This window comes from Cherax quadricarinatus, chromosome 81, assembly GCF_038502225.1.
Source record: "Cherax quadricarinatus isolate ZL_2023a chromosome 81, ASM3850222v1, whole genome shotgun sequence".
In the NCBI taxonomy this organism is placed as follows: Eukaryota; Metazoa; Arthropoda; class Malacostraca; order Decapoda; family Parastacidae; genus Cherax; species Cherax quadricarinatus.
In genome coordinates, this window is record NC_091372.1 from 19,135,251 (window position 1) to 19,161,987 (window position 26,737).

Consider the following 26,737-nt stretch of genomic DNA (forward strand, 5'->3'; position numbering starts at 1 on the left):
AAGACTTACAATAGCATAGTCATACTAGCAACAAGACTTACACTAGCATAGTCATACTAGCAACAAGACTTACACTAGCATAGTCATACTAGCAACAAGACTTACAATAGCATAGTCATACTAGCAACAAGACTTACAATAGCATAGTCATACTAGCAACAAGACTTACAATAGCATAGTCATACTAGCAACAAGACTTACAATAGCATAGTCATACTAGCAACAAGACTTGCAATAGCATAGTCATACTAGCAACAAGACTTACAATAGCATAGTCATACTAGCAACAAGACTTACACTAGCACAGTCATACTAGCAACAAGACTTACACTAGCGTAATAGTCATCAGTGTCGTGATGCAGATCTTCAGCTGCAAGAGAAAAGTTAAAACGATTTATTCAAGTTAATTATAAGAAAATACAAGTTTTATCCTAAATCATCATGACAAAGTTATTAAAATATACACACATAATTTATTACTAAAAATATTTCAAAAAAGTAAAGTCAATTTCTTTAACAGATTAAACCATAAACCAACAATACTACAGTATAAAACTCTTTCGTTTATTAAGCTCTTCCATCGTCCATTAAATCACTCCATCGTCCATTAAATTACAAATGTAATCAAAACTAAATGCTAAACCGAGAAGGGTTACACAGCGCTGTGTGAACTGTTTAATATGCTTGTTCTGAGACTAGCGAAGATGGAGAGTAACAGAGGTAGAGTTGACTCACGAAATCGTAATGACACGATTGCAAACAAACCATACCACACCACGGCGGTAATAGAACCTGCGATCATCGAGTCATGAAACTCCAGACCGACTGGCTAACCAGCTGGCCCAGTGGCTGGCTAACCAGCTGGCCCAGTGGCTGGCTAACCAGCTGGCCCAGTGGCTGGCTAACCAGCTGGCCCAGTGGCTGGCCCGTCGGTTTGGAGTTTTACTACTCTCTGATGGCGGGATTTATCCCCACCCATGGTATGGTTAGAGGTAGAGTTAGTAAGAGTCGTGAGCAGTGCTAAAGGGAGTATAATGAAAGTTTGTGTAATAAATCTGTTGCTGTCAAAAAGTCAAAGATGGAGTGTGTGTGGAAGGTGTGTGATGGAGTGTGTGTGGAAGGTGTGTGATGGAGTGTGTGTGGAAGGTGAGGCAGTCAGTGAGGAGGGAAGAGACAGCAAGATGTTCGTGCAGTGACAAGGATAAATTGTCTACGACAAGTAGGGTTAGTAAAGTCTAAATGTGGAGGAAGCGGAAAATTAGTAAGCAGCGAAGGCTTGTAAAGCTGTGAAGAAAGATGTGCAAAAGGTTTAGTGAGATGTGAAGGAGTGATTGGAGGTGGATGGGTATCTATCATTGGCTCCTCAGAATATTCGGAGATAGCTTCTATCGTTTCAGTTTGCAAGGACGTTGTATGTAGTATGAAATCAGAGATACAAGATGGAAGGCGAGTAAAGATTGGAGAGACAATGGGAGTTACCAAAGAGGGAGATGAGAGGTTAGAGGTAATTTGGGAAGACACTTTGGAGAGGGTAGGAGAGGCAGGAACTTGAGAGGGAACAACAGAGGGAGGGGGAGGATGAACGTCCACACCCGTAAAACATTCAACAGAGATATAGTACTAGTCACTGAAAAATGTTTGGGAAGCACAAGTGACGGAGAAGGTTACAGGAGATTTGAACTTTGGTGGTATTTTAGAATTTAGAGAAGTAGAGATGCGAGGTGATGGTGCGGTTTTGAGAGGTCGAGTATACAGAAACATGCGAGCAAGTAGATAAAAACGTAAGGACAGTGAGAGTCGGAGGTAAGGACCTCTGAGTCCAGGGCTGCCAAACAGATACAGACATGACTGTGGAAACTGACTACAGAGGAGATTGTCTAAGTACCACCGAGGCTGAAGGCCGCCTAGTAATTCTAGAGTAAGAAAGTTATAGAAGTCTCCCATGGAAGTGGAGATGGGCGACTGCCATGGCGTAAGAGAAACACTCTTTGAATTTCTCGTCGCTCAAGAAAACTTGGCAACGGCTAGAATAAGCCGGGTGAGCTCATTGCAGTTAAGGCAAGAGTGAGGAAGGCTGCAGGATGTACTATGGTCAACGGGACCACAGACCGGGCATTCTGTCATGAACTTGCATTATTTCGCCGAGTGGCCGAAGAGCCAGCAATTTCTACACTGTTGTGGTGTAGGAATCAATTCCTGAACTTGTATACAGTGTCTTGCAAAATATACAGAGAACGGAAGTTCAGACAGTCGAAAGTTAACAGAGCTATATTGCAGGGAAAGTGTCTTCGTCTGCGGGGAACAGGTAGTATATAGAAGTCGCTCGTGGCGATAAGTTTCCTTTAATAAATGTCGTGAACTGTACATAAGTGTTTTTCCACATCTTATCGGTATCATCATACCATTTCTCGGTATTTAAGTGTCCACTTTAAGAATTGGGAGGTCTTGGAGCTCAAGTTGTTCCAAAATATCAGCATCGCACATCTGGAAATCACGTTGAACAGGGAGTGGAATGTTGAAGAACTACGGTACCACTGCATGAATCGAGAGATGTGTTTATGAATCGTGACAGAGGTGTCATCAATAGAGGTAAGAAAGGAAAGATTGTGAGCCTGACCAGCATTTCGTACCGTGATGATGCATGCACCACTCTTAAGCGAATGAAATGAAATGTCTTAACCAACATAGCTTAGTAATGTGTACTTTGGGAAGATTCTGCAGGGGAAATTGCAAAGGTTGGTGAATGAATTTGGATGGGTATGTATAACAAGGAAATTAAAAGTGAAATGAGAAAGCAAGGTGAAGAGGATAAAAATTTAGTGTAATGACTGGTGGGAGGGAATATGAAGGAAGCGAATGTAATCATATATTTGGGAGTGGACTTGTCAGCAGAGGTGTCTATGAAAGACGTGGTGAACCAGAATTGATGAGGGGAAAAAAGGCAAGTGATGCACTGAGGAGTCTGGAGACAAAGAACGTTATCCATGGAAGCAAAGTGGGGAATGTATGATAGTATAGTGGTACCAATGTACATATATGGATATGAAGCATGGGTGGTTAATGTTACAACAAGAAGGCTGGAGGCAGTGGAGACAAGTGTGTATGTGTGTATGTACTCGCCTAGTTGTACTCGCCTAGTTGAGGTTGCGGGGGTCGAGTCCGAGCTCCTGGCCCCGCCTCCTCACTGATTGCTACTAGGTCACTCTTCCTGAGCCGTGAGCTTTATCATACCTCTGCTTAAAGCTATGTATGGATCCTGCCTCCACTACATCGCTTCCCAAACTATTCCACTTACTGACTACTCTGTGGCTGAAGAAATACTTCCTAACATCCCTGTGATTCATCTGTGTCTTCAGCTTCCAGCTGTGTCCCCTTGTTACTGTGTCCAATCTCTGGAACATCCTGTCTTTGTCCACCTTGTCAATTCCTCTCAGTATTTTGTATGTCGTTATCATGTCCCCCCTATCTCTCCTGTCCTCCAGTGTCGTCAGGTTGATTTCCCTTAGCTTCTCCTGGTAGGACATACCTCTTAGCTCTGGGACTAGTCTTGTTGCAAACCTTTGCACTTTCTCTAGTTTCTTCACGTGCTTGGCTAGGTGTGGGTTCCAAACTGGTGCCGTATACTCCAATATGGGCCTAACGTACACGGTGTACAGGGTCCTGAATGATTCCTTATTAAGATGTCGCAATGCTGTTCTGAGGTTTGCCAGGCGCCCATATGCTGCAGCAGTTATTTGGTTGATGTGAGCTTCAGGAGATGTGCCTGGTGTTATACTCACCCCAAGATCTTTTTCCTTGAGTGAGGTTTGTAGTCTCTGGCCCCCTAGACTGTACTCCGTCTGCGGTCTTCTTTGCCCTTCCCCAATCTTCATGACTTTGCACTTGGTGGGATTGAACTCCAGGAGCCAATTGCTGGACCAGGTCTGCAGCCTGTCCAGATCCCTTTGTAGTTCTGCCTGGTCTTCGATCGAGTGAATTCTTCTCATCAACTTCACGTCATCTGCAAACAGGGACACCTCAGAGTCTATTCCTTCCGTCATGTCATTCACAAATACCAGAAACAGCACTGGTCCTAGGACTGACCCCTGCGGGACCCCGCTGGTCACAGGTGCCCACTGACACCTCGCCACGTACCATGACTCGCTGCTGTCTTCCTGACAAGTATTCCCTGATCCATTGTAGTGCCTTCCCTGTTATCCCTGCTTGGTCCTCCAGTTTTTGCACCAATCTCTTATGTGGAACTGTGTCAAACGCCTTCTTACAGTCCAAGAAAATGCAATCCACCCACCCCTCTCTCTCTTGTCTTACTGCTGTCACCATGTCATAGAACTCCAGTAGGTTTGTGACACAGGATTTCCCGTCCCTGAAACCATGTTGGCTGCTGTTGATGAGATCGTTCCTTTCTAGGTGTTCCACCACTCTTCTCCTGATAATCTTCTCCATGATTTTGCATACTATACATGTCAGTGACACTGGACTGTAGTTTAATGCTTCATGTCTGTCTCCTTTTTTAAAGATTGGGACTATATTTGCTGTCTTCCATGCCTCAGGCAATCTCCCTGTTTCGATAGATGTATTGAATATTGTTGTTAGGGGTACACATAGCACCTCTGCTCCCTCTCTCAATACCCATGGGGAGATGTTATCTGGCCCCATTGCCTTTGAGGTATCTAGCTCACTCAGAAGCCTCTTCACTTCTTCCTCGGTGGTGTGCACTGTGTCCAGCACTTGGTGGTGTGCCCCACCTCTCCGTCTTTCTGGAGTCCCTTCTGTCTCCTCTGTGAACACTTCTTTGAATCTCTTGTTGAGTTCTTCACATACTTCACGGTCATTTCTTGTTGACTCTCCTCCTTCCTTCCTTAGCCTGATTACCTGGTCCTTGACTATTGTTTTCCTCCTGATGTGGCTGTACAACAGTTTTGGGTCAGATTTGGCTTTCGCTGCTATGTCATTTTCATATTGTCTTTGGGCCTCCCTTCTTATCTGTGCATATTCGTTTCTGGCTCTACGACTAGTCTCCTTATTCTCCTGGGTCCTTTGCCTTCTATATTTCTTCCATTCCCTAGAACACTTGGTTTTTGCCTCCCTGCACGTTTGGGTAAACCATGGGCTCATCCTGGCTTTTTCATTATTCCTGTTACCCTTGGGTACAAACCTCTCCTCAGCCTCCTTGCATTTTGTTGCTACATTTTCCATCATCTCATTAACTGGCTTCCCTGCCAGTTCTGTCCCACTGAACCCCGTTCAGGTAGTTCCTCATTCCTGTGTAGTCCCCTTTCTTGTAGTTTGGCTTCATTCGTCCTGGCCTTCCTGCTTCTCCCTCCACTTGTAGCTCTACTGTGTATTCGAAGCTTAAAACCACATGGTCACTGGCCCCAAGGGGTCTTTCGTATGTGATGTCCTCGATATCTGCACTACTCAAGGTGAATACTAAGTCCAGCCTTGCTGGTTCATCCTCTCCTCTCTCTTGTAGTGTCCCTTACGTGTTGGCACATGAAGTTTTCCAGTACCACCTCCATCTTAGCCCTCCATGTATCTTGGCCCCCATGTGGGTCCAAGTTCTCCCAATCGATCTCCTTGTGGTTAAAGTCACCCATGATCAGGAGCTTTGCCCTGCATGCATGAGCTCTTCTGGCCACTCTAGCCAGTGTATCAACCATCGCTCTATTGCTTTCGTCGTACTCTTGCCTTGGCCTCCTGCTGTTCTGTGGTGGGTTATACATCACTGCTATTACCACCTTGGGACCTCCAGAGTGAAGTGTTCCCGCTATGTAATCACTTTCTTCTCCGCTGTCTCCTCTCTCCAGCTCATCAAAATTCCAGCGATTTTTGATCAGCAACGCCACTCCTCCACCCCCCTTGTTCCCTCTGTCTTTCCTCAGGATTTGGTATCCCGTTGGAAAGATGGCATCTGTTATCATACCTGTAAGCTTGGTTTCTGTGAGAGCTATGATGTCCGGTGATACTTCTTTGACTCTTTCATGCCACTCCTCCCACTTATTTGTTATTCCATCAGCGTTTGTGTACCATACCTTCAGTTTCCTTTCCAACACTGTGGTTTGGGGGGCCTGTGAGGGTGGGAGACCTGGTGGCATACTGTGGGATTCTATAGCTCGGTGTTGGGTGGAGGCTGTGGGTATGGATTGTAGTGTGTTGGGATGGTGTGATAGGTTGTATGGTTCTGAGAATAGTTTGTGTGCTTGCCCTTGCTGTTCTGTTCTGACTGACCTCTGCTGGTTCCATCCTTGTCTCTTTTCCTAGCTCCTTTCGCTTTTTTGTCCTCTCCCTCAGCTGCTGTCGTTCTGATTTTGTTCTGTCTCTGTCTAGGAACACCCTCTTGTACTCTTCTGAGTATTTCAATCGTGGTTTCTCTTGGAGGATCCTGTTCCGCACTGTTTCCATCCTGAGAATCAGCTTGATTGGTCGGTTTCTCCCCTTCGAGTACCCCCCTACTCTCTGAAAATTTACAATCTCGTCCATCTCTTCACCTATTTCCGTGATGATTTTCTCAATCTCCTTTCTTTCTTCCTGCTGCCTTTCAGTGTGTGTCCTTTCCTCTCTCTCCTGAAGCCCATGGATAAACACTGATTTTGCCTTTTCTTCCTCCCATTGCCTCACCCTCTGTGACTCTGGATCCTGCCTGTATGTGGTCAGTTTCTCCCTTGATTTTTTCCAGTGGCTCTTGATAGCCTGGTTGTGCCTCAGCAATCGACCTATCACCCTCTCCATCTGCAACCAGCTGTTCTTCCCTTTCACTCCTTGGTCCTCCTTGGCAAGCTGATATGACCTTAGCATAATTCATAATTCCTTCCTTCCTGTTCGGCCTCGCAGCTTCATATGCTGTGTCTTCTCTGGTCACTGCCCCTTTAACTCGCTTCAGCCTATTTATCTCAACTTCTAGGACCCTTATCTTGGCTACTGCAGTTTCGACTTGTGCCTCCCAATTCTTTGTCTCCCTCTCCAACCTCTTTTCCAATTTCACAGAGAGCTCTTTCTCCATTTTTTCAGAAAGCTCTCCTAATTTTCTCTCCCACTCTTGTTCCATCCTTTTCCACTGCTCCTCCATCCACTCCTCCCTACCAGAACCATTCTCATCTGATCCTTGGTTCCTGCAAGTCCCCACCATACTTTTTTTTTTGTGAGAGAGAAGAGAGAAGGGAAAGGTAGAAGGAGAGAGGGGAAGAGTGAGAAGGGAAAGGGGGGGGGGAGAGAGAGAGAAGGGAAGGTAGAGAGAGGGGGATAGTGAGAAGGAAAAAGGGGAAGAGAGTGAGAGTGAGAGAGAGAGAGAGGGGGAAAGAGAGTGAGGGGAAGGGTAGGAGAGGGGGAGAGTTAAAAGGGAAAAATGGGGAAGAGAGAGAGCAAGAGAGAGGGAGAGAGAGGGAGAGAGAGGGAGAGAGGGAGGGAAAGTGAGACAGGGGGAGGGAGAGTGAAGGTACGGGTAGGAGAGGGGGAGAGTTAGAAGGGAAAATGGGGAAGAGAGAGGGCAAGAGAGAGAGAGAGAGAGAGAGAGAGAAGGCAAAGAGGGGGAGAAGGGGGAAAGAGGGGGGAGATGGAAGAGTGAGAGAGGATAGGGGGAGAGGGAGGGGAGGAGGGGAGAGAGATGGGGAAAGGGAGAGGGGAGAGATAATGGGAGGGGAGAGATGTTAGAGGGGGGGAGATGTTAGAGGGGGGAAGGTGTTAGAGGTAAGAGATGTTAGAGGGGAGAGATGGGAGAGGGAAGAGAGAGAGAGAGATAGGTAGAGAGTGATAGGTAGAGAGAGAGATAGGTAAAGAGTGAGAAAGGTAGAGATAGGTCCCTACCTAGGATAGGAAGAGGGGGGGAGAGGAGCAAGGTTCAGATAGTCAGTTCACAGGACGGTGTGAAATCCTGTGTATGTGTGTGTTTGCGTGTGTACTACAGCTTACAAGTGCTTGTTCCTGTGTGTGTGTGTGTATGTGTGTATGTGTGTGTGTATGTGTGTGTGTGTGTGTATGTGTGTATGTGTGTGTGTGTGTGTATGTGTGTATGTGTGTGTGTGTGTGTGTGTGTGTGTGTGTGTGTGTGTGTGTGCGCCCCCACTTCTAAGTATTCATACTACTAATAAATACCGGTAGATACCAGTAATTCTAAGCTTACCAATACTTGTAACACTTATCGATTCTACTTATAAAATTCAGAAAGTAGCTAGGTTGTAAAATTTAGCTTGTGTCAGCTTAAGTGTCTGACGTTATCCCTCACTACCGCTTTACTCCTTGCACTCTCGTCTATGCTATTTCTACTCTAATTCTGGTAATGGCTTGCAGGAGTGAGTGACCAGTATCTAACAGTGATGCAGGACCAGACTCAACCTTGCAAAATGCAACCTCAACAGGTGAAATACTTGCGCTGACAGCGGTGTGATGACAAGTTGCCGGAAGCTGATGACGTATCGTCGTACATAGGCCTTCTATCACTATTTTGTAACTCCTTCACCCGTGATGTTTATAACCATATATGCTCATGTATCCCGCGTTCCTCAAGTAATTTCACTTTTCACTTATTACAGAATACACTTCACATTCGGTGCTACACTTTATATGTATAATGGCATACAAACTGTTGTGACGTCACTGCTTCAGTAGGCCTACTGCCACCTTCCCTTGTTGTATATTTTATTTTTTCTTTCTCCTTTTGCTTATTAACTTTTTCACTCTCACATTACGGTGCCCCACATTTCACTTGTTAACCAAACGCTGGTAATTCTTGATCACCCGTTTCCACACTCACTTTGATCTTTTTATGTTTGTATCTGTGTGGCAACAGTGCCTAGTAGATCCACAACGGTATGGCACTTTTAAAAGAAAATACTGAATTTAGGTTTGCCCTCGAATTTTTTCAACTAATAACTATAGTTATCACTCGTAGGTTTGTTCACTGACTTTGTCACTTCCACTGATTACTGCGAGGGGTTATTGCACGCCTCAAAAACACGAAGGTTCTCAGAGCCTTGTGTACCCACGTCTGCACCCACTGTGTGTGTGTGTGTGTGTGTGTGTGTGTGTGTGTGTGTGTGTGTGTACTCACCTAGTTGAGGTTGAGGTTGCGGGGGTCGAGTCCGTGTGTGTGTGTGTGTGTGTGTGTGTGTGTGTGTGTGTGTGTGTGTGTGTGTGTGTAAGTAGTAACGTGCGGCGTGAATATAATGCAGAGAATCCATTGCTTGGATATTAGGTGTGGGGTTACTAAAATTATTAGCCAGAGGGCTGAGAAAGGGTTGAGATGGTCTGAACAGAGAATGGAACAAAATAGGACGACTTGGAAAGTATACATGTCGTGGAGGGAAGGCGGGGTAGGGGTTGTCCTAGGAAAGGTTGAAAGAAGGGTGTAACAGTAACTGTGTACGAGGGCCTTAGACATTCAGCGTTTGTGAGCGTATCTGACATGATTTATTGGAGGTAAGAGGTTTTCATGACTTTACGTGCTGTTGGAGTGTGTCCAAGTAATATTTATGAAGGGATTCAGGGAAATACAGTGCCTGCACTCAGGAGTGGAGATTTGTTAGTTTTTGGAATGGTTTTGTAGGAGGGCCTCTGGCAAAACAGAGGAGGAGTGAGAGATGATGAAAGTGTTTCTTTTTCTCGGGTCACCCTGCCTTGGTGGGAAACTACGGATGTGTCCTTAAAAGTATATAAATATATTCCACTTATGCACACGTATTTATACACACACATGCACACGCATACTTCAGTTAACGTAAAGATAAAAAGGAAATATTCATATGTACTGAATGCACTTGAAAAAGCACTCGTGTACAAAAATTTATACCAACTATACACTTTGCAGCACAGGAATTTTAAGACCATGCATTATTGAGGCTGAGGAGACTAGGCTTATGGGATAAGCCAAGCCTTATGGGATAAGCCCAGCCTTATGGGATAGGATTGTGGAGCGACAGAAATGGCTAGTTAGTACTACTTACATTTATCTGGCGTTGTTGAATGCCTGAGCGTAGAGTAACGAGATGAGTAGGCCCCTGGAACCTCTTGTAGCGTTACATAGGCCCCAGGGTCTTCTAGTAATGCATAGGCCCCCATGTCTTCGTGCAGCAACGATTCGTGGGCCCCCGCGTCTTCCTGTAGTAACGATACGTGGGCCCCCGCGTCTTCCTGTAGTAACGATACGTGGGCCCCCGCGTCTTCCTGTAGTAACGATACGTGGGCCCCCGCGTCTTCCTGTAGTAACGATTCGTGGGCCCCCGCGTCTTCCTGTAGTAACGATTCGTGGGCCCCCGTGTCTTCCTGTAACGATACGTGGGTCCCAGTGTCTTCCTGTAGTAATTACTTCTTGTGAACATTCTTTCACTCATGTCCACTACTGATGAACACCTGTCTCCCACCAGAGAGGACCTCCCCCACTGAAGACCCCACCCTGCTCAGAATAGTCATTAATCCTGCTAGTCATCTCATACCCCCTCCCCCTCAATAAGTACACACAGTTGCTTTTACTATATACATGCAAAATATTTTTTTATTTTTTACATTTAGATACCCTAAATTTTTAGGAATTTCTACTCCTTAGTATAAGTACAGCAAGTATTTTACCTCTTAATTAAGATAGGTTACCTGGGGGAATCAAAAGCACAGAGAAAACGAAGGTAGTTAGATTCATAACCTGGTGACTGCTTTGCATATTAGTTCATTCAGAACTCTTGATAACGTTAAATAAATACAATGTTCATTAATAAAATAGTGAAAACTACCAGCATAAATGAAAAATAAAAGTCAAGTCTTTAAATGGTTCACGACATAAAATAACGGAGAGTGACCAGAGATCTGTACAAGTGTTTCAATGACTATAAAGCATCAACGAAATGTGTAGAAAGATCTAAGTCTTGTGTAAACAATAAAAATGTATCATTCCGCTGTTTGCCACAAGGAAGACGGGAAGGGAAGGGAAGGGAAGGGAAGGGAAGGAAAGGGAGGATTTACAAGACTTCCTGAAAGCTGGAGGTTACAGGAGTGTGCCCAGTTTTCTGACAAATGTCTCCCAGTGAAGCTTCTGTAGAAAAGTGTAAAACTAAAGTCCTACTGATCCCTGCATAATTTACTTTAATAGACCCCTGGTTTTCTTCAGGGGGAGCTGGAAAAGTAAGTCAGTACCAGATTAGCCGGGCTGGGGTTCATACAGTGGACTACGTGTGGCCAGCAATAACATCTAGAGGTTGGTCAGGCCCTGATCCACCTAGAGGTCTCTTCAAGGATCCGACCGCTAGGGCATTGACCCCCTTAACACCCTTCAGGTAGGTAGATTCCTCACTAGGCCTACTAGGAGGTTTTGAGGAGGTTAAACACTGATTATCAAGGGAGCCATGGCACCGGGCATTGTGCCCAGCAGAGGCACTGTTGACAAAGGAGGAGGAGGATGGTAACAAGGGTATGTAGGTATGCCATACAGCCAGCGGGGAATAACTTACTTCATTTGCCAGTATTTCCAGGCACACCAATAGGGACCAAGCAGTTTTACAACTTAAAATTCTTGCGATTCACCGGGAGACAGCTCACTGCTTGCAGTTTTATTAATGCAAGGTGAAGAGTATCCGAGTGGACAGTGAACAGAGTCACCTAGCTGACTATCTGAACGAGGGCAAGAAGAATTGGGTAAAGCTCTGCAGTGAGCACACAGGATGTGATTGGTAACTGTACAGAAGACGAGACCTTGTGGCTGATCACCACAAAGTGAGCACCATCCTCGCTCAACTTTTATTCTTCAAAGCATGAGGAAAATTATGCACAGCGAAATTAGCCAGTGTTATCACCGGAGCTCATCACCTGGAGAATCCCATCCAGGGACTATCCAAGAAGTACAGAGAGGAAACCAGACCACTGATTCCAAACAGACCACAGCCGGCGAACTCGTTCACCTTCCTCTTCTTGGAAAGAAAAATTCATAGTACAAGTTGTAAAAACTATTCTGATGCTCTTAAAAGGAGAATCATGTTATGCACCAGTGGAAACATGTATCCAAGAATGATTGACACGATCTAGAAAGCTAAGCTGGAAATAGTTAACCAAATGCCCATCCTGGAACAGCACAAGAACGGATACTGGCAGTTCATTAACCATCTTTGTCCTTCATGTTCAGCAGGAGGGCAAGTATATTTTCTCACCCACAACAGAACATACACTGACCCTAACATGTAAGGCTTACATCAAGCCCTGACCAATGATCACTGCCAATGTTACTTTCGGATCATAAGACGCTTACAATGAAGTGATATGGGGAGCATGTTGTCTAACACGAGATCCGGATAAAACAGAGACGGAGTCTTCAAACTGGAGAACCCGAAACCCATCAGAAACTGTGCAATAAGAGTTCAGTGTAACTGAGATGGATGAAACTGAGTGGACAAGCAATTACTTAGCAGAAGCACCGAGTACAGTTTTAACTCAGTCTCCCTTTCAATGTGCTACATTTATGGACTTTATGCAGGTAATACTAATTGTCCTTAGGCCAAACAATGGCTGCCATTAACCAGGCGCCATTTGTATCAGCTCTAGCATTTCGTCCATGAATATAATTATGAAGTTAATATTACAATAAGTTATAATCAAAATCTTACAGTCTGATACTCCTTTTCTCTCTGCTTGCTGGCCATTTTCTTACTCTTTACACCTGCAAAGAAACGAAGTGCATTAATGTTATTAGAATTACGGACAATATGGAAGGTAAAAGGACAAGTGCAACTAGTGTGACATTTTATTGTGGCAACGTTTAGCTCTCCAGGAGCAACAACCAGGTTGCAATGAACATTTCTAAAGTACACGCACAAGCTAACACGAGTCGCTATCGGATTCAGCACTTTCATAAGATATCTAACCAGGACTAAATTGAAGTACCATGAGAGTCGATGCAGGGTTTTACATTAAACCTAGTGGAGGCTGCCACAGAATATATGCATGTGAAACAGAGGAACCTCGAAACACGTCTTAGTGAACACATGACAACTTTAACAATGCTTGTATGCAACACCGGAATTCCACCATTCACCTCATTATGTTTAGTGATGCCCGACTAGTGAGCAAAGAACCTAATTTCCGCTGACGTAAATGTCATGAATCATTATCTAAATACAGTTATGCAAAAAGGCAGATTCATCATCTCCGAAGTCTAGGAAAGAATTTTCCTCAATAATCCTGTCATCACACAGTTACTGATACTACATAAGAACACTGAAAAACACAAACAAACCTTCTCAAATCCAAGGTTATGAAAGCTTATTGCTACCAAAGCAATAAGCTTTTATAACCTTTAACTCGTGTACATGCCAACATTCTCTACCATATGTAATATTACTACTACCACGAGTATTACAACTACACCTCACTGTAAACCTATATACACCCTCTGTGTCCACGTACTGTTGGTAACGGCTTGACAAAGCTCCTGGAGACTAACGTTGCCACAATAAAATTTTACATTAGATGCACTTGCGTCCTTTTACCTAACAAAAAATAATATTTACTTTAAAACTGCAAGAGGATGTCTCTGAATAGTGCTTAGAAGTTAAATCACTTAGCTTTTAATTTATTTAATGTCTTTGCAAACAGTACATTGAGATTTTGTATTTACAAAAGTGGGTTGCAATGCAAAGAGAGCCTTTATTATGCCTAGGCATTATTGGCCAACTTAACATTATTGGCTTACAGTCTACTTAACACTAAGGAGTATATCATAGTTGTACAGTAGGATAGTAATTATTTTATAGTTATACAGTAGAATATTAATTATAATTGAGTCAAAATTTGTATAATACAAAGATAAATTAAAAAAAAAATTGATTCAATTATATTCCTGTCAACAATGGATAAAAGGTTCAAAGTGATTGTTTCAGTTATGATGTGGGAGTACATAGGTGAGTAAATGTGTGCTGAGTATTTAGCATTTAGTCTAGGGTGATTAAGTGGCTTTTAAGAAGAGTCTTAAAGTGATTTTCAGACTGGGTTACTTTAATATCTTCTGGTAATGATTTCCATATTTTGGGGCCCTTTATGTGCATAGAGTTTTTACACAATGATATGGACACGAGGTATATCAAAGATCTGTGTCTTGTGTTGTGGTCATGTGTCCTGTTTAGGTTGGTGAGGAGAAGTTTGAGTGGTGGGTTTATATTTGCGTGTATTGTTCTGTGTATGTAGTAGGTACATGAATAAGTATGGATGTTCTTAATGGTGAGCAGATTCAGACTTGAAAATTGGTGGAGTATGTTGGCGGGAGTGGGAATTTATCATTCTTACTGCTGCCTTTTGCTGGGTTATTAGGGGTTTTAGGTGATTGGATGTTGTTGATCCCCATGAACAAATTCCATATGTATGATAAGGGTATACGAGTGAATGGTACAGTACCAGGAGAGCTGATTGTGGAAGGTAGTACCTTATCTTTGATAGTATGCCTACAGTCTTGGAGATTTTCTTGGTGATTTGTTGTATGTGTTTCCGGAACTTAAGGCTACTGTCAAGGTGGAAACCTACGAATTTTCCCTCCGAGTCTTGTGACTGATGATCCATTTAGCGTCATGTTAATTGAATCATTTGCAGCTATGTTTCCAAACTGAATGAAATAGGTTTTATCAGTGTTCAAGGTAAGTTTGTTAGTCATCATCCAGGCAGATATTTTCTGCAATTCAGCTTTGACTGTTTGCTAGTATGACTGTTTGGGTGGGAAAAGACATAAGTAGTGTCATCTGCAAATAATATGGGTTTGAGTAGATGTGATGCATTCGGTAGATCATTGATGTAGATGAGAAAGAGGAGTGGTGCAAGGACGCTTCCTTGTGAGACTCCTACTGTGATTGGTTGGGCGGAAGAGTTTGCATCATTTGCATACACATATTGAGTTCTGTTACTAAAGGTATGATTTTAGGTAGTTGAGGGAGTGGCCTCTGATACCATAGTGCATTAATTTGGAGTACAGCAGTTCATGGTCGACTGTATCGAAAGCTTTACGTAAATCAATGAAAATGCCCAACGGGACTTTTCAAGTGTGGTACATACTAGTTCTAGCATGTGTATGATGGCGTCATTTGTGCTTTTATTATTCCTGAATCCAAACTGACAAGGGTTTAATATGTTGTGTGAAACGAGGTAGGAATAGATCCGTCTATGAATTAATTTTTCAAAGATTTTAGAAAGCAGTGGTAAGTTAGATATTGGTCTATAGTTACTCAAGTCAGCTTGGTCGCCTCCTTTATGGATCGGAGTGACCCTCGCTATTTTGAGGATTGTTGGGAAGGTAGATTATAATAATAATAATCAAAAAGTCATTGTCCTCATCGCCTCCGAGCCGTGTGGACGAGCTGCGCAGACGCTCCTGTTTGAGTTTGTTTTGCGCAGTTTACCTGATTGAGCTGCCCCTAGCGTTGGTTGGTGGAAACTTTATTTTCTCCAACATGGCGCTGAATAGCAGAAGAAGAATCAACACTGTCTGCATTGAGATGATCCGTGGTGCTGTCACAGGATCCAACATGGATTTATTATTACCAGCGATCATTCGCGATACCTATGGTATAGCAAATGAGGAGATATGTGGTGTCGCATTAAATGGAATGACAAGAATCTTCGTTAAAATGACGTCTGCACAAGTCTACGAGGCAGTGGTCGACAAGTATCAGGATACCATCATACCGGTTAATACAGCTGTGTCGGTGAGACTTCATGATGTATCTCGACATTACACCTGGGTGAAAATAAGGAATGTGCCTTTTGAGGCGACTGATTTTGATATTACCAGTGAACTGCGTACTTATGGGACGGTTCACGTAGCCACAGCAGGGAGATGGGCAACTGGACCGTATGCAGGTGCGCTGGAAGGCGCGTATACAGTTAAAATGACTCTTAGACACCCTATTCCTTCATATATTGTGTTGAAAGAATTAAGGACTCAAGTCTATGTAACGTATGCGGGGCAACAACGTACGTGTCGGCTATGTGGGTCATATGACCACATCGCGGCGCAGTGTGGGAAACGAAGTGGGTACCCGGCACAACAGCAACAGCAACGGCAACAGCAGCAACAGCAGCCAGTGGACGAGGTTGGCGATGAGCGAGAACAGTCTCTTGCTACACCGCCCCAACAACGGTTGTCATGGAGTGAGGAGGTGGACAAAGAAAAGGAGCTCGAATCGCCAATTGTAACTCTTCAAGGAGAATCTCAGTCATTGGACATACATAAGGTTTTTGAGGAGAAACTACCTAATATGGGTGAAGAAGTGGCGGCGTCTTTGGTAAAGGCGTTGGATGACTTGTTAGAGGAATCGGTCCTAGATCAGGTGGAAGACCCAGGCTTAGTTCTGGGGAAGGCTGTGAATGATGGTATGGCAGAAGATGACGGTTTGGCGACGAGAGAGTTTAAAGGACTGAAGGTGCATGCAGTAGAGGTGGAGGTGCATCAGGACGGTGCTTCAGATGTCAAAATGCAGGTGGAGGGCGGGACACGAAAGAGGACTGCAGCATCATCGGATTCTGATGATGTGCTAACTCCTGCCCAACGCCCTGGGAAAAAGTCTTGGGTGGAGGTACAGAAGAGAGGGAATGGTGAACCCAAGGATCAAGGGATTGCAAAGGTGATTCCCAACAAAGGGGGGAGGGACAGAGGTGTTGCAAAACGAACTGGGGTAAAGTCAATGCCGGGGACAAAAGGAAAACCCATTTGTTGAATTCAAGTGTTTTACTATAAATATTAACGGGTTGAGAGCTGAGAGGAAGCTTAAGTGGTTTAATGAGTATTTGGTGCGACTTGGTGTGGATGTGGTATTCTTACAGGAACATAATTTTAGGCCTGGTTATGAGTTGGATATGAGTGGTTATAATGTGTACATGGAACATGCGACACGTCTGAAAGGTGGGGCTGCCATTTTGGTAAAGGAAACTAGCCCATTTATAGTAAGGCGTAGTGAAGGGGGGGAGGGGAGGGTAATTAGAGTGGATGGAACTTGGGGTAGGGTTCCCATTAGTTTAGTATGTGTATATGGCCCAGCTGAGGGTGACGTGAGTATTAAAACTAAATTTGTTCGGGACGTGCTGGTCTATTTTTTACGTGGTTTACCGAATGTTGCAATAATAGGCGGAGATTGGAATTGCGTGATACGTCGTAAAGATGTGGAGCCTAGAGGTGCGGGGTGTTGTTTGAGTATATTGGGGGATATATTGACCGGGGTGGGGTTAAAGGATGTGTGTGGGGGGGGAGGGATGGTAGAGCATACCTTCATTAAACGAGGTTATGCGGCGAGGTTGGACCGAATGTACGTGCCTTGTGCGGTTACTGTGCGGAGGGTGGATGTGATAGATGTGGTTTTTTCGGATCATAGAGGAGTGGTAATAGATGTGGATATTGAGGGTGTGCCTCGGAGGGGTCCATCATTTTGGAAATTGAATGTAAAGTTATTAAAGGAAGAGGATAGTCTTTTGTCTTTTGGACATATGTGGGATCGTTTAGTGGTAGAAGCACCAGGGGATGTTGCCATGGTTAATTGGTGGGAAACAATAGCTAAAAAACGTATTAAGGAATATTATATTAATCGAGGGAAGAGATATAATCAGTTACAATACGGTTTTCAAAAATATTTAGAGGGGCAGTTGCGCGACTGTTATGCACAAATTAATGCTAATTATCCTGTTATTGAAATTGAAAGTTTGAAGGAAAATATCCGGAATTTACAAAATGAGAGGTTTGATGGGGAAAGGCTTAAGGGCGGGATTGAGGAGGTTTTGTGGGGAGATCGGCCGTCGGCGTGTGTGTTGCGGAGTCAACACACACGTCGCAAGGCAATGGAGTTAATGGGGTTGAATGTTCAGGTAGGTATGCAAGGGTATAAAGTGGACCAGGTGTTGACGACGACTGAGGGTATGAGTGGGTATATTGATGCTTGGGTTAAGTTGAAAACACAAAGTGTGGGAATAAGTGAAATAGCATTACAGTCAATTGGAAGGTTTGTGCAGTGTGAGTTGACAGAGCATGATCGATTCGTTTTGGAAGGGCCGATAACGGAGTGCGAGACGTGGGAAGCTTTATCTGGGGCTCAATTAGGTAAGGCACCAGGAATTGATGGGTTGCCCAGTGACTTTTATCTCCAAAATTGGAGCGTTTTAAAAGAATTTATGGTAAGATTATTCAATATCCTTAAGCGGGATCGGGTTTTAGGGGCACAGCAGCGGATGGCTGTGGTCGTTTTAGTGCCTAAAGGTGAGCCATTAACAGTTAAAGACTATCGTGCTATTTCGTTATTGTGTGGTGATTATAAGATTTTTGCAAGAATTTTAGCTAACAGAATAAAAAAGGTCCTGGGTAAAGTGATCGATAAGGGACAATATGGGGTGCCGGGAAGGTCTATGTATGACGGGCATGGTTTGATTAGAAGTTTTATTGAAGAAAGAGTAAAATTGGGAGTGGGGGGGGTGTTGGCTATAGATTGGGAGGCGGCATATGATAGTGTAGAAAGGGAAGCGTTATGGAAGATTATGAGATGGCAGGGGTTTGGAGAGGAAATTATATCATGGGCCAAATTAATGTATCAAGATGCATCCTTGCGGGTGCAGGTAAATGGAAGGTTAGGAGAACAAATTCAGATGAGCAGGGGTCTACGTCAAGGTTGTCCCCTTTCACAAATATTTTTTGCGTGTTTACAGGATCCCTTTTATAGAGGAATTAGGGTCTTATTGGGAGCAAATGGGGTTGGTGACGAAAGGGGTGGGGGGGCTGGCATTGTTGGATATGTTGATGACACAACGATTTTAGTAAGTGGTAACAGGGATTTGCCTCGGGTGGAAAAGTTAGTAAATGTTTTTGAAAAGGCTTCTGGCATGTCAATTAATAAGGAGAAAACGAAGTATATGGATCTTGGGGATAGGTTAAATGAGGAATGTGAAGTAGTTGAAAGGTGGAAAAAGGTGGACCAATTACTGATATGTGGAATCGTTTATGTAAGTGATATCAAGTTAGCACAACAAATAAATTCAGTGCGTATTGTAGATGGTGTACTGAAGCGCCTCAGTGGTTTACGAGCTGCACACTTAACTTTGCATCAAAGAGTAATTACAACGAATGTCCTATTATATAGTAAACTTTGGCATGTAGCAGCAATATATCCGATACTTCGTAGTGAGATACAAAGGCTACAAAAGCGCGTTTTTAGATTCATTTGGGGTACTGGAAGCGAATGGTTAGGTAGAGCGGTTGTCACACTCCCGGTTGGCCGAGGAGGGCTGGGTCTTATAGCTGTTGAAAAGAGGATTATGAGTGTGTATTTGAAACGTAGTTATAAGCGGGAGGGGGGGGCGAGGGAAGGCGGACTTCATAAGATACGTCAGGATATGCAACGGTGGTGGGTGGGTAGGGAGTTCATAATCGGTGAGGCAATGTTACGGGTCATCATAAACATGAGCGATCCTTCACATATTAAATTGGGAAACCTTGATGGGGTGGAAGGTAAGGCAGTGGTAGCAGTGGTAGAAGGTGTTTATCCGATGTATGATTGGCGTAATATCTGGGGGCGTTTGAACAAATTACGTTTAAAACCTAAAGTACGAGAAGTAATGTATAGATTTTTACATGGGATCTTACCGTCTGGAATGGTTTTATTCCATAAGAGAATACGGGAGGATGGGATATGCAAGGCTTGTGGTGGATGGGAGACTGTTTTCCATATAGTGTATTTTTGCGAATGTATGGAACTAATAAGGGTTTGGTTGGGTAAGGTAATAAGGTTAGTGGGAGGGGGGGGTTTGCAGGTGTTGAGGGTTTTAAGCTTAGACATAGGTGGGGTGAATCAGATGGTAGAGAATGCGGTAGGGTATATAATTACGGATTATATTTATATGTCTTGGGCTATGAGAGGAGCGAACGTGTGTGAAAGAATTAATGCATTAACAGCAACTTTTTATAGGACAAAGTGTAGGAATAAGGAGGTGTATGGGGGGAGATGGGAGAGGGATTTAAGTGAGGGTTATAGGAATTTCACTTTACGGGATTTACGGGAGTTGAAAGGCAGGTAAGGGGGATGAAATGGGCTGGTTTCCTAGAATGGGCGGTAGCATGATGAGTTTGTTTGATGAATGTTATATGAGGTATGTCCGGGGTGCAATTTTAACATTATTTGTTCCGAGTGTTTCAAGTACAATACAGTTATATTTGGAATTATCGACTTATAACTATGTATGTGTATATATATATGCATGTGTTGTATGTGTGTGTATGTGTATGTATGTATGTATGTGTATGTATGTATGTAGGTGTATGTATATAATATATATGTATATGTATGTATTGTATGTATGTTTACTTTCTTGTATATACCTTTAATGGTTTTTCTCATGAACATTTTCAATGATATTCAATACATATTTTCTATGCGTATTTATGATTTTGATACAATGTGTAAATGTCAAAATGGCTTTTTATGTTTCAGTTTAATTTACAATGTATTTTTGTAAGCACAATTGATTTGGTGCCAATAGAAGCATAGTGTGTTTTGATATATTTGAGTATTGTTTTTCTTTTTAATTTGTCTAGATGGTGGCAATACTATGTATGTAGTTTAAGAGTTTTACGAACCTTGAAGTTGTAAGAATAGATGAATTATTCGTGGTTGAGTTGACGTAATATTATAACTGACGTTGTAAGTGATTGTGTTCAATGTGACAATATACTTTATATACTTATTTATATGTATGTACCTAATGGTAAATTGAAGTCTGATTTTGAAGGTGAAGAATGGGTTTTCTTTTTTTATTGTTCTTTTTTTCTCTTTATGGTAATACAAGGTTGTATTATGTACACCAACAAATATGGTTAGGGGAATGTGGTAAAATTTTAGTGTTGATTAGACATTTATAATACAGATGGAATACTAGGCTTAGGTTAGGGTAAATTTATGATAATTGTGGAATGTTCTTTGATTCAAACTGCTCTTTATTATACTTGTATTTTATTATTCTAGTGTAAATTAAGAGCAAGGATGATTAATTTGAGGAAGAGTTAATATAGGTTTGCATGTTTTTGCGAAAGTTAACTTATCCACATGTAGCTAGTTTAGGACAATTTTAAGCTTCGGTATCTGATTTTATATGTAGGTAATGGTGGTCATATTTGTTATATTGTTATGTTATTCGTTAATGTTTCAATATCTAATGTAATGTTTTTTCAGTTATTGTTCATATATTGTCATCTTTATGGTTTTCCTTTTGTCTATTGTATATTGTTGGTTTTAAATAAAATATAAAAAAAAAAAATAATCAAAAAGAAGCGCTAAGCCACAAGGGTTATACAGCTGGGAAGGTAGATGATTCAATGGATTTGTTAAAGAGCGTTGCAATAATTTGTGACAATACTCGAGAAGCTTTTTTGTACATAAAAGCAGGAAAGTTGTTTATGTCTCCTGCCTTGTTTTTAAGAGTGTTTATGATGAGCGTAACTTCAATGGGGTTGGTTGGAGCTAGGAATAGCGTATTTGGGAAGGTTCCTATGAGGTAGTCTGATGGACAGGTGTTTGTGCTTGGTATTTTGTTTGCTAGATTTTTTCCTATGGTGGAGAAGAAAACATGAAGTCTGTTTGTTGTTTCGGTTGGAGTTTGTGTTAGTTTGATTTTTTTGTTTTGTTTTTGGATAACTTTTTAGTTCCAAGAATTTCAGATAGAGTTTTCCAGTTTTTTTTCATATCACCTTTGATGTTATGTAATCTCTTTTCATAATACAATTTTTTTGACCACCTTATCAGGCTGGTAAGTGCTGACAAGTAACGTTTCGACTGTTCTCTAGTTATCTGACCCATTCTATACTGTTTTTCATATTTGTGCTTTGTGTTAATGGATTTGAGGATGCTGGGTGTTAGCCAGGGATTATTCAGTCTCTTTGCTGTGATCTGTTTAGTTTTTTTCTGGGGCAATGTCTGTTGTAGAGGCATTGGGCTTTTTTTTTTTTTTTTTTTTTTTTTTTAGAAAATTATTTATATATTCATATCTGTATATGTTTCAAGCTCATTTTGCCAATCGATGTTATTCATAGCTGTTATAAAGTTGTTAACTGCTGTCTCGTTATGTAGTCTGAAGGTTACTTTAGTAATGTCTTGTGGCAGTTTGCCCAGATTAGTTATGAGAGGTTGTAGTGTTGTCTGTGATTATGCCTGATTTAAAGGGGTTATGGTGTTTGTCCAGATGTGGTCTATTAAGGAGATGCTTGTCTCGGAGATTCTTGTAGGTTTAGATATTGCTGGTAGCAACAGGCAGTTACTCATTGTTTGTGAATTCGGTTACTTGTGGGTCCAGGTCGTGTAGTATGTTTATGTTGAAATCTCCTGTTAGTAGTAGGTGGTCTTCATTCATGTGTGCATCAGTAATCATGTTTCCTAACTTTTCACTAAAGTGATAAATGTTTGACTGTTGTACTGTGTAATGTTCAAACTGAGGGGTTTTTGCAGGTCTTTTGATTTAAATTTGGGTATGATATATTCTCCTTGTTCGTCCCTTGTGAAAGATTTGATGCATTAGAGTGGATTTGAGTAGTATATAGGTGTTCCTCCCCCTTGCTGGTCTGTTCTACAGTTGTGTATGACCATGTAGCCAGGAATGGTATAGAAATCTGTAATATCAGGCTTAAGCCAAGTTTCTGTGAGTGTGATGATTGATATATTGGAATGAAGAGAATTGAGTAATGCTGTGAGGTCATCATAATGTTTGCTCAAGGATCTGACATTGTAGTTAAAGATGGTTATGTTATTGTTTGCACTGAGTAATGTCTTTGTTTGGTCTGCTGTGTAGTAATTACAGTTACTGGTTGATTCGTGTAATTCATTTTGTAAAAAGTTTACATCAGGATCTATGCCTGTAATCATAGGATGAGAGTAATCTTACAAACTAGATTTTCTGAGTAAAATTATACAAGATTTATATTGAATCTACAACTAGACTTATGACAGGCTCCGTGAATAATATAAAACTTGTAAAAAATTGAAAGAAAAAGCGATTATTACAGAATAGATTATTCAGTTATACACTTAAGCATCTAATAGCACCTTAATTATTTTATCAAGTGAGTTTATGAACTACAGTAGATACTTACAGCTAAAATAAAGGAGCTAATGAATATAATAATAAAAGAATGTATTAAAAGCAAAATCAGTAGCACCTGAGGTAGTCAATAGCACCTGGAGTATTTTAATAAATGTCACTATATGAACAAGAGACCAAAAAAAATGAGCGTGGGAATATAATGGCAAAATAGTGAACTTATTACAATTTAGTCCCTGAGAATAAAATTGATTATTTTAACAATTGTGAATATATGAACTAAGGTAGTTATATACAGCTAAAATAAAGGAGAAAATATACAAGGGACTAAATTAAGTAATGGTAAACAAAGTTCAATGGACAGATAGTCATTATGATATATAATGACAAAATAGTGAACTTATTACACTTAGCTTTTGGAAATAAAAATGATTTAAAACTAAAGTTATAAATGCTGTATATGAAATGTAGTAAAATAATATAAAAAGGCACAATACCGTGACTGGAACGATACACAAATAACCCGCACATAGAAGAGAGGAGCTTACGACGACGTTTCGGTCCGACTTGGACCATTTACAAAGTCACAGTAACGAAAAGGAGAGCAGGATGGGTATATATAGGCAGGTGGTAGTAGTAGTAGTAGTGGAGGTGGAAGGTAGTAGTAGTAGTGGAGGTGGAAGGTAGTAGTAGTAGTGGAGGTGGAAGGTAGTAGTAGGGAGAGGAGGAGCAAGGTGTCGTCAGAGCCTAAGACTTAAAATTGGAAGTCGCGAAGACAGTTTTAGCTAAAACTGTCTTCCCTACTTCCCACTTTAACAGTCGCAGTCTGGTTGAATTCTCCCTAATACACAACTTTCCTTGTATGAATCTTAGTCTTGGCTTCGTCTCTGTAGAAGTCTTCCTTTCCCACTAGATTGTAAAATGTATTCTCTGCTCGTCTGTTGGTGTGAGCAGACGTACTCCTGCTGCCCTCTCTCGGCGATTGGAAGACTTCCTGTTTTTTCCAATATGGGGTTCTGGCTGTGATTGGCTGAGAAGGGAGGTGGTAATGCTGCCGGTACGTCACGGTGGGGGGGGGGGGGGGGGGGGTTAGGGTTATTGGATCTACGGCGTTGGGTAAAATGTGTTTTCTTACGAAGGGAGTATGTATGAGTCGGGTGTGGGGAGGGTTAAAGCTTCTGTATGTTGGAGTGCAGAGGTGGTATGTGGGTGCAGAGTTGAGGGAATGTGAAGAGGTGTTGCATACCCTCATGGTCCTATGGGAGCCTGGCAAGATTCGCATAGGGGTTTTGGCGAGAGTAATTGGGAGCCAGGTGGTGGTGCCGGTGGAGGGAATATACCCCATGTATGGATGGGGAGATATTTGGTGTCGTTTTCCAAAGTTGAAGCTCAGACCTCGGGTGCGGGAGGTTATGCTCCATTTCCTGCATGGCATTTTGCCATCAGGAGCGGCGGTCCTGCGGGCGAGGCGAATAGTAGAGGAGAGTGTGTGTTGTGTGTGGTGGAGAGGATACGGCATATCATGCGGTGTATTTTTGCGAATGTTTGGGGAATGTTAGGGATTGGATGAGTAGGATAGCGAGGCTAGTGGGAGGGGGTGCATACCGGTGTTGAGAGTGCTCGTTTTGGATGTGGGAGGGGTGCCAGCGAGTACACAACGAGCATTGGCATATTTAATGGTAGATTTTGTGTACGTGTCGTGGGGTGTGCGTGGGAATGGGGATTGGGTTGTGAGGAAATGGGTAATGGCAGCTACGTTTTATAGGACGGTTTGCAGGAATAGGGAAATATATGGATCGCGGTGGGAGGAAGCCTTTCCCGTAGGTTATCGTGGTTTAACTATTGGGATCTTACTAGCTTTGTAGTGGGGGGAGGAGGTGTCATGGCTGGGGTAAGGATTGAGAATGTCATCCAGGGTTCCAATGGGCTCGCCGTCGGGAGTGTGGTGTGGGCGTATGGCTTAGATGTAAACGAATGAAGGTTCAGTGTGGTTAGTAGGTGTTAGGAGGTACGTGTGATGACAGCTGGTTTAAGTGTGTGATCCAGTTTGATAGTGGGGATTTTAGGTTCATATTTTTGCATACGTGTCTCGCGGGATGATGACTGCATTACCCTCTGTATATAACGTCTTGTTATGCTTGGTCACTTACCTTCACACCTATGCAAGAGGTTTGAGGTATATATTATTGTTTAGAGGTCTTGTACGCATGTATGCAGTAAGAATGCTTGGGTGTGGTTTGTTGTGATTGAGATACTGTTGTGATGTGGCAGGCTTATATGCTCGTGTAAAGCTGGGAGAATGAGTGACAGGGTAATATATACTGCCGAGAGACAGTGGTGGTTGCCTAAATGAGGGGGAAGACGGGGGGGGGGGTAAGAAGTCTTGAAGTGACTGACTTTGCAACTTGATAGTGTTTATTGTATACACCTTGTGTTGTGCAATGACTTTGTGCAGTGAATAGGTTGTGATAGGGTAGTTTATTTACGTGTTCGCATTAGGATACAGAAGCCTGTGCTGTGATACTGAATTTTGTTGATAGCATATTTATATGATATATCAATTGTATGAGTACAACGACATGTTCATTCAGTAATTGGCCAGTGTGTTTGGCGAAGGTGTGTAGCTCCGGCGGATACAGATACTTCTGTATGATTTAACCCCAGGATAGGGGTAGTTATTAGGAATGTGTTTTTCTGGTTACAGTAATATACATGTGTGATGTCTTCTTTAGTTAACTCTACACGAGTACTGTTTTGGTCCGCTGCACGTCACACTTATGTTAAAGCGAGATATGACAATATTAAGTGTTTTTCATATATACAATATACTGACAGGTTGCTTGAGTGGTGTGTAGTGTGCTTGTAAATTTTATCGTTTTTCTGTGTCGGGTTTCTTCTCCTGTGTACAACGTGTGTGTGTGTGTGTGTGTGTTATTTTCTTTATGTACTTATTGTTCTCAGTATGTCTATTTTATATATATGTATTATGTTTGTCTGTACAAGATATGATCTCAATAAAATAAAAAAAAAATAAATGCTCCAAACTTCAGAACACTCGTGACCTAACCTGATTCCTCCTTTTTCTAATTCTTCCCTTCTCCTTTCCTTCTTTTCTCCTTCGGGTTGTCTTTCTTCTGCCCTGTATATTTATTCCTTATTTATTCCCCCCCCTCGGTGTTCTTGCTCTTGCCCTCTGTGGGCACCAGCTCCCTTGCAGTGCTCCTCTTTCCTAGTATTTGATTGGCTCCTCCTCTCACTACCTCCTCACTACTACTACTACCTTCCACCTCCACTACTATCACTGGGAAACAAGTTAAAAATAACAGCAGTTAACCACCCCACTAAATTATTGCCAACTTTAATTATAATCCTGGATGCCAAGAAGCTATTGCTAAAATGTGCTCCAAAATAAAGTTCCGGATCAGCCGGGCTGTGGCTCGTATGTTGGTTTGCGTGCAGCCAGCAGCAACAGCCTGGTTGATCAGGCTCTGATCCACCAGGAGGCCTGGTCTCAGACCGGGCCGCGGGGGCGTTGACCCCCGGAACTCTCTCCAGGTAAACTCCAGGAATGTCACAATATACAATGTGGGAGAGGAGAACCTGGTATAGAAGTATACAGTACAACATACTTGAGCATAGTACAGCATACTATACGTTAGTGTAGCATAACGATGTAGTGTCTAGTGTTGCTGCAAACAGTATTTCGGGGACAAGAGATAGCACCAAA

The 26,737-nt window shown here is 42.5% G+C and overlaps 1 protein-coding gene across 2 annotated transcripts in view; it reads right to left on the bottom strand.

Moving 5' to 3' along the window:
* LOC128699914 (uncharacterized) overlaps positions 1–26,737 on the bottom strand; it is a 70,741-nt gene that overhangs the window by 29,327 nt on the left and 14,677 nt on the right. Inside the window, exons 2-4 of one of the 2 annotated variants that reach the window (XM_070102245.1) lie at positions 12,576–12,628; positions 9,936–10,254; positions 330–370 (exon numbers count right to left, since the gene is read on the bottom strand). In XM_070102245.1, coding sequence (XP_069958346.1) covers positions 330–370; positions 9,936–10,254; positions 12,576–12,628 — 413 coding nt within the window. Of the gene's footprint in view, positions 1–329; positions 371–9,935; positions 10,285–12,575; positions 12,629–26,737 lie in introns of both variants that reach the window. The other variant, XM_070102244.1, reaches the window with a different exon arrangement.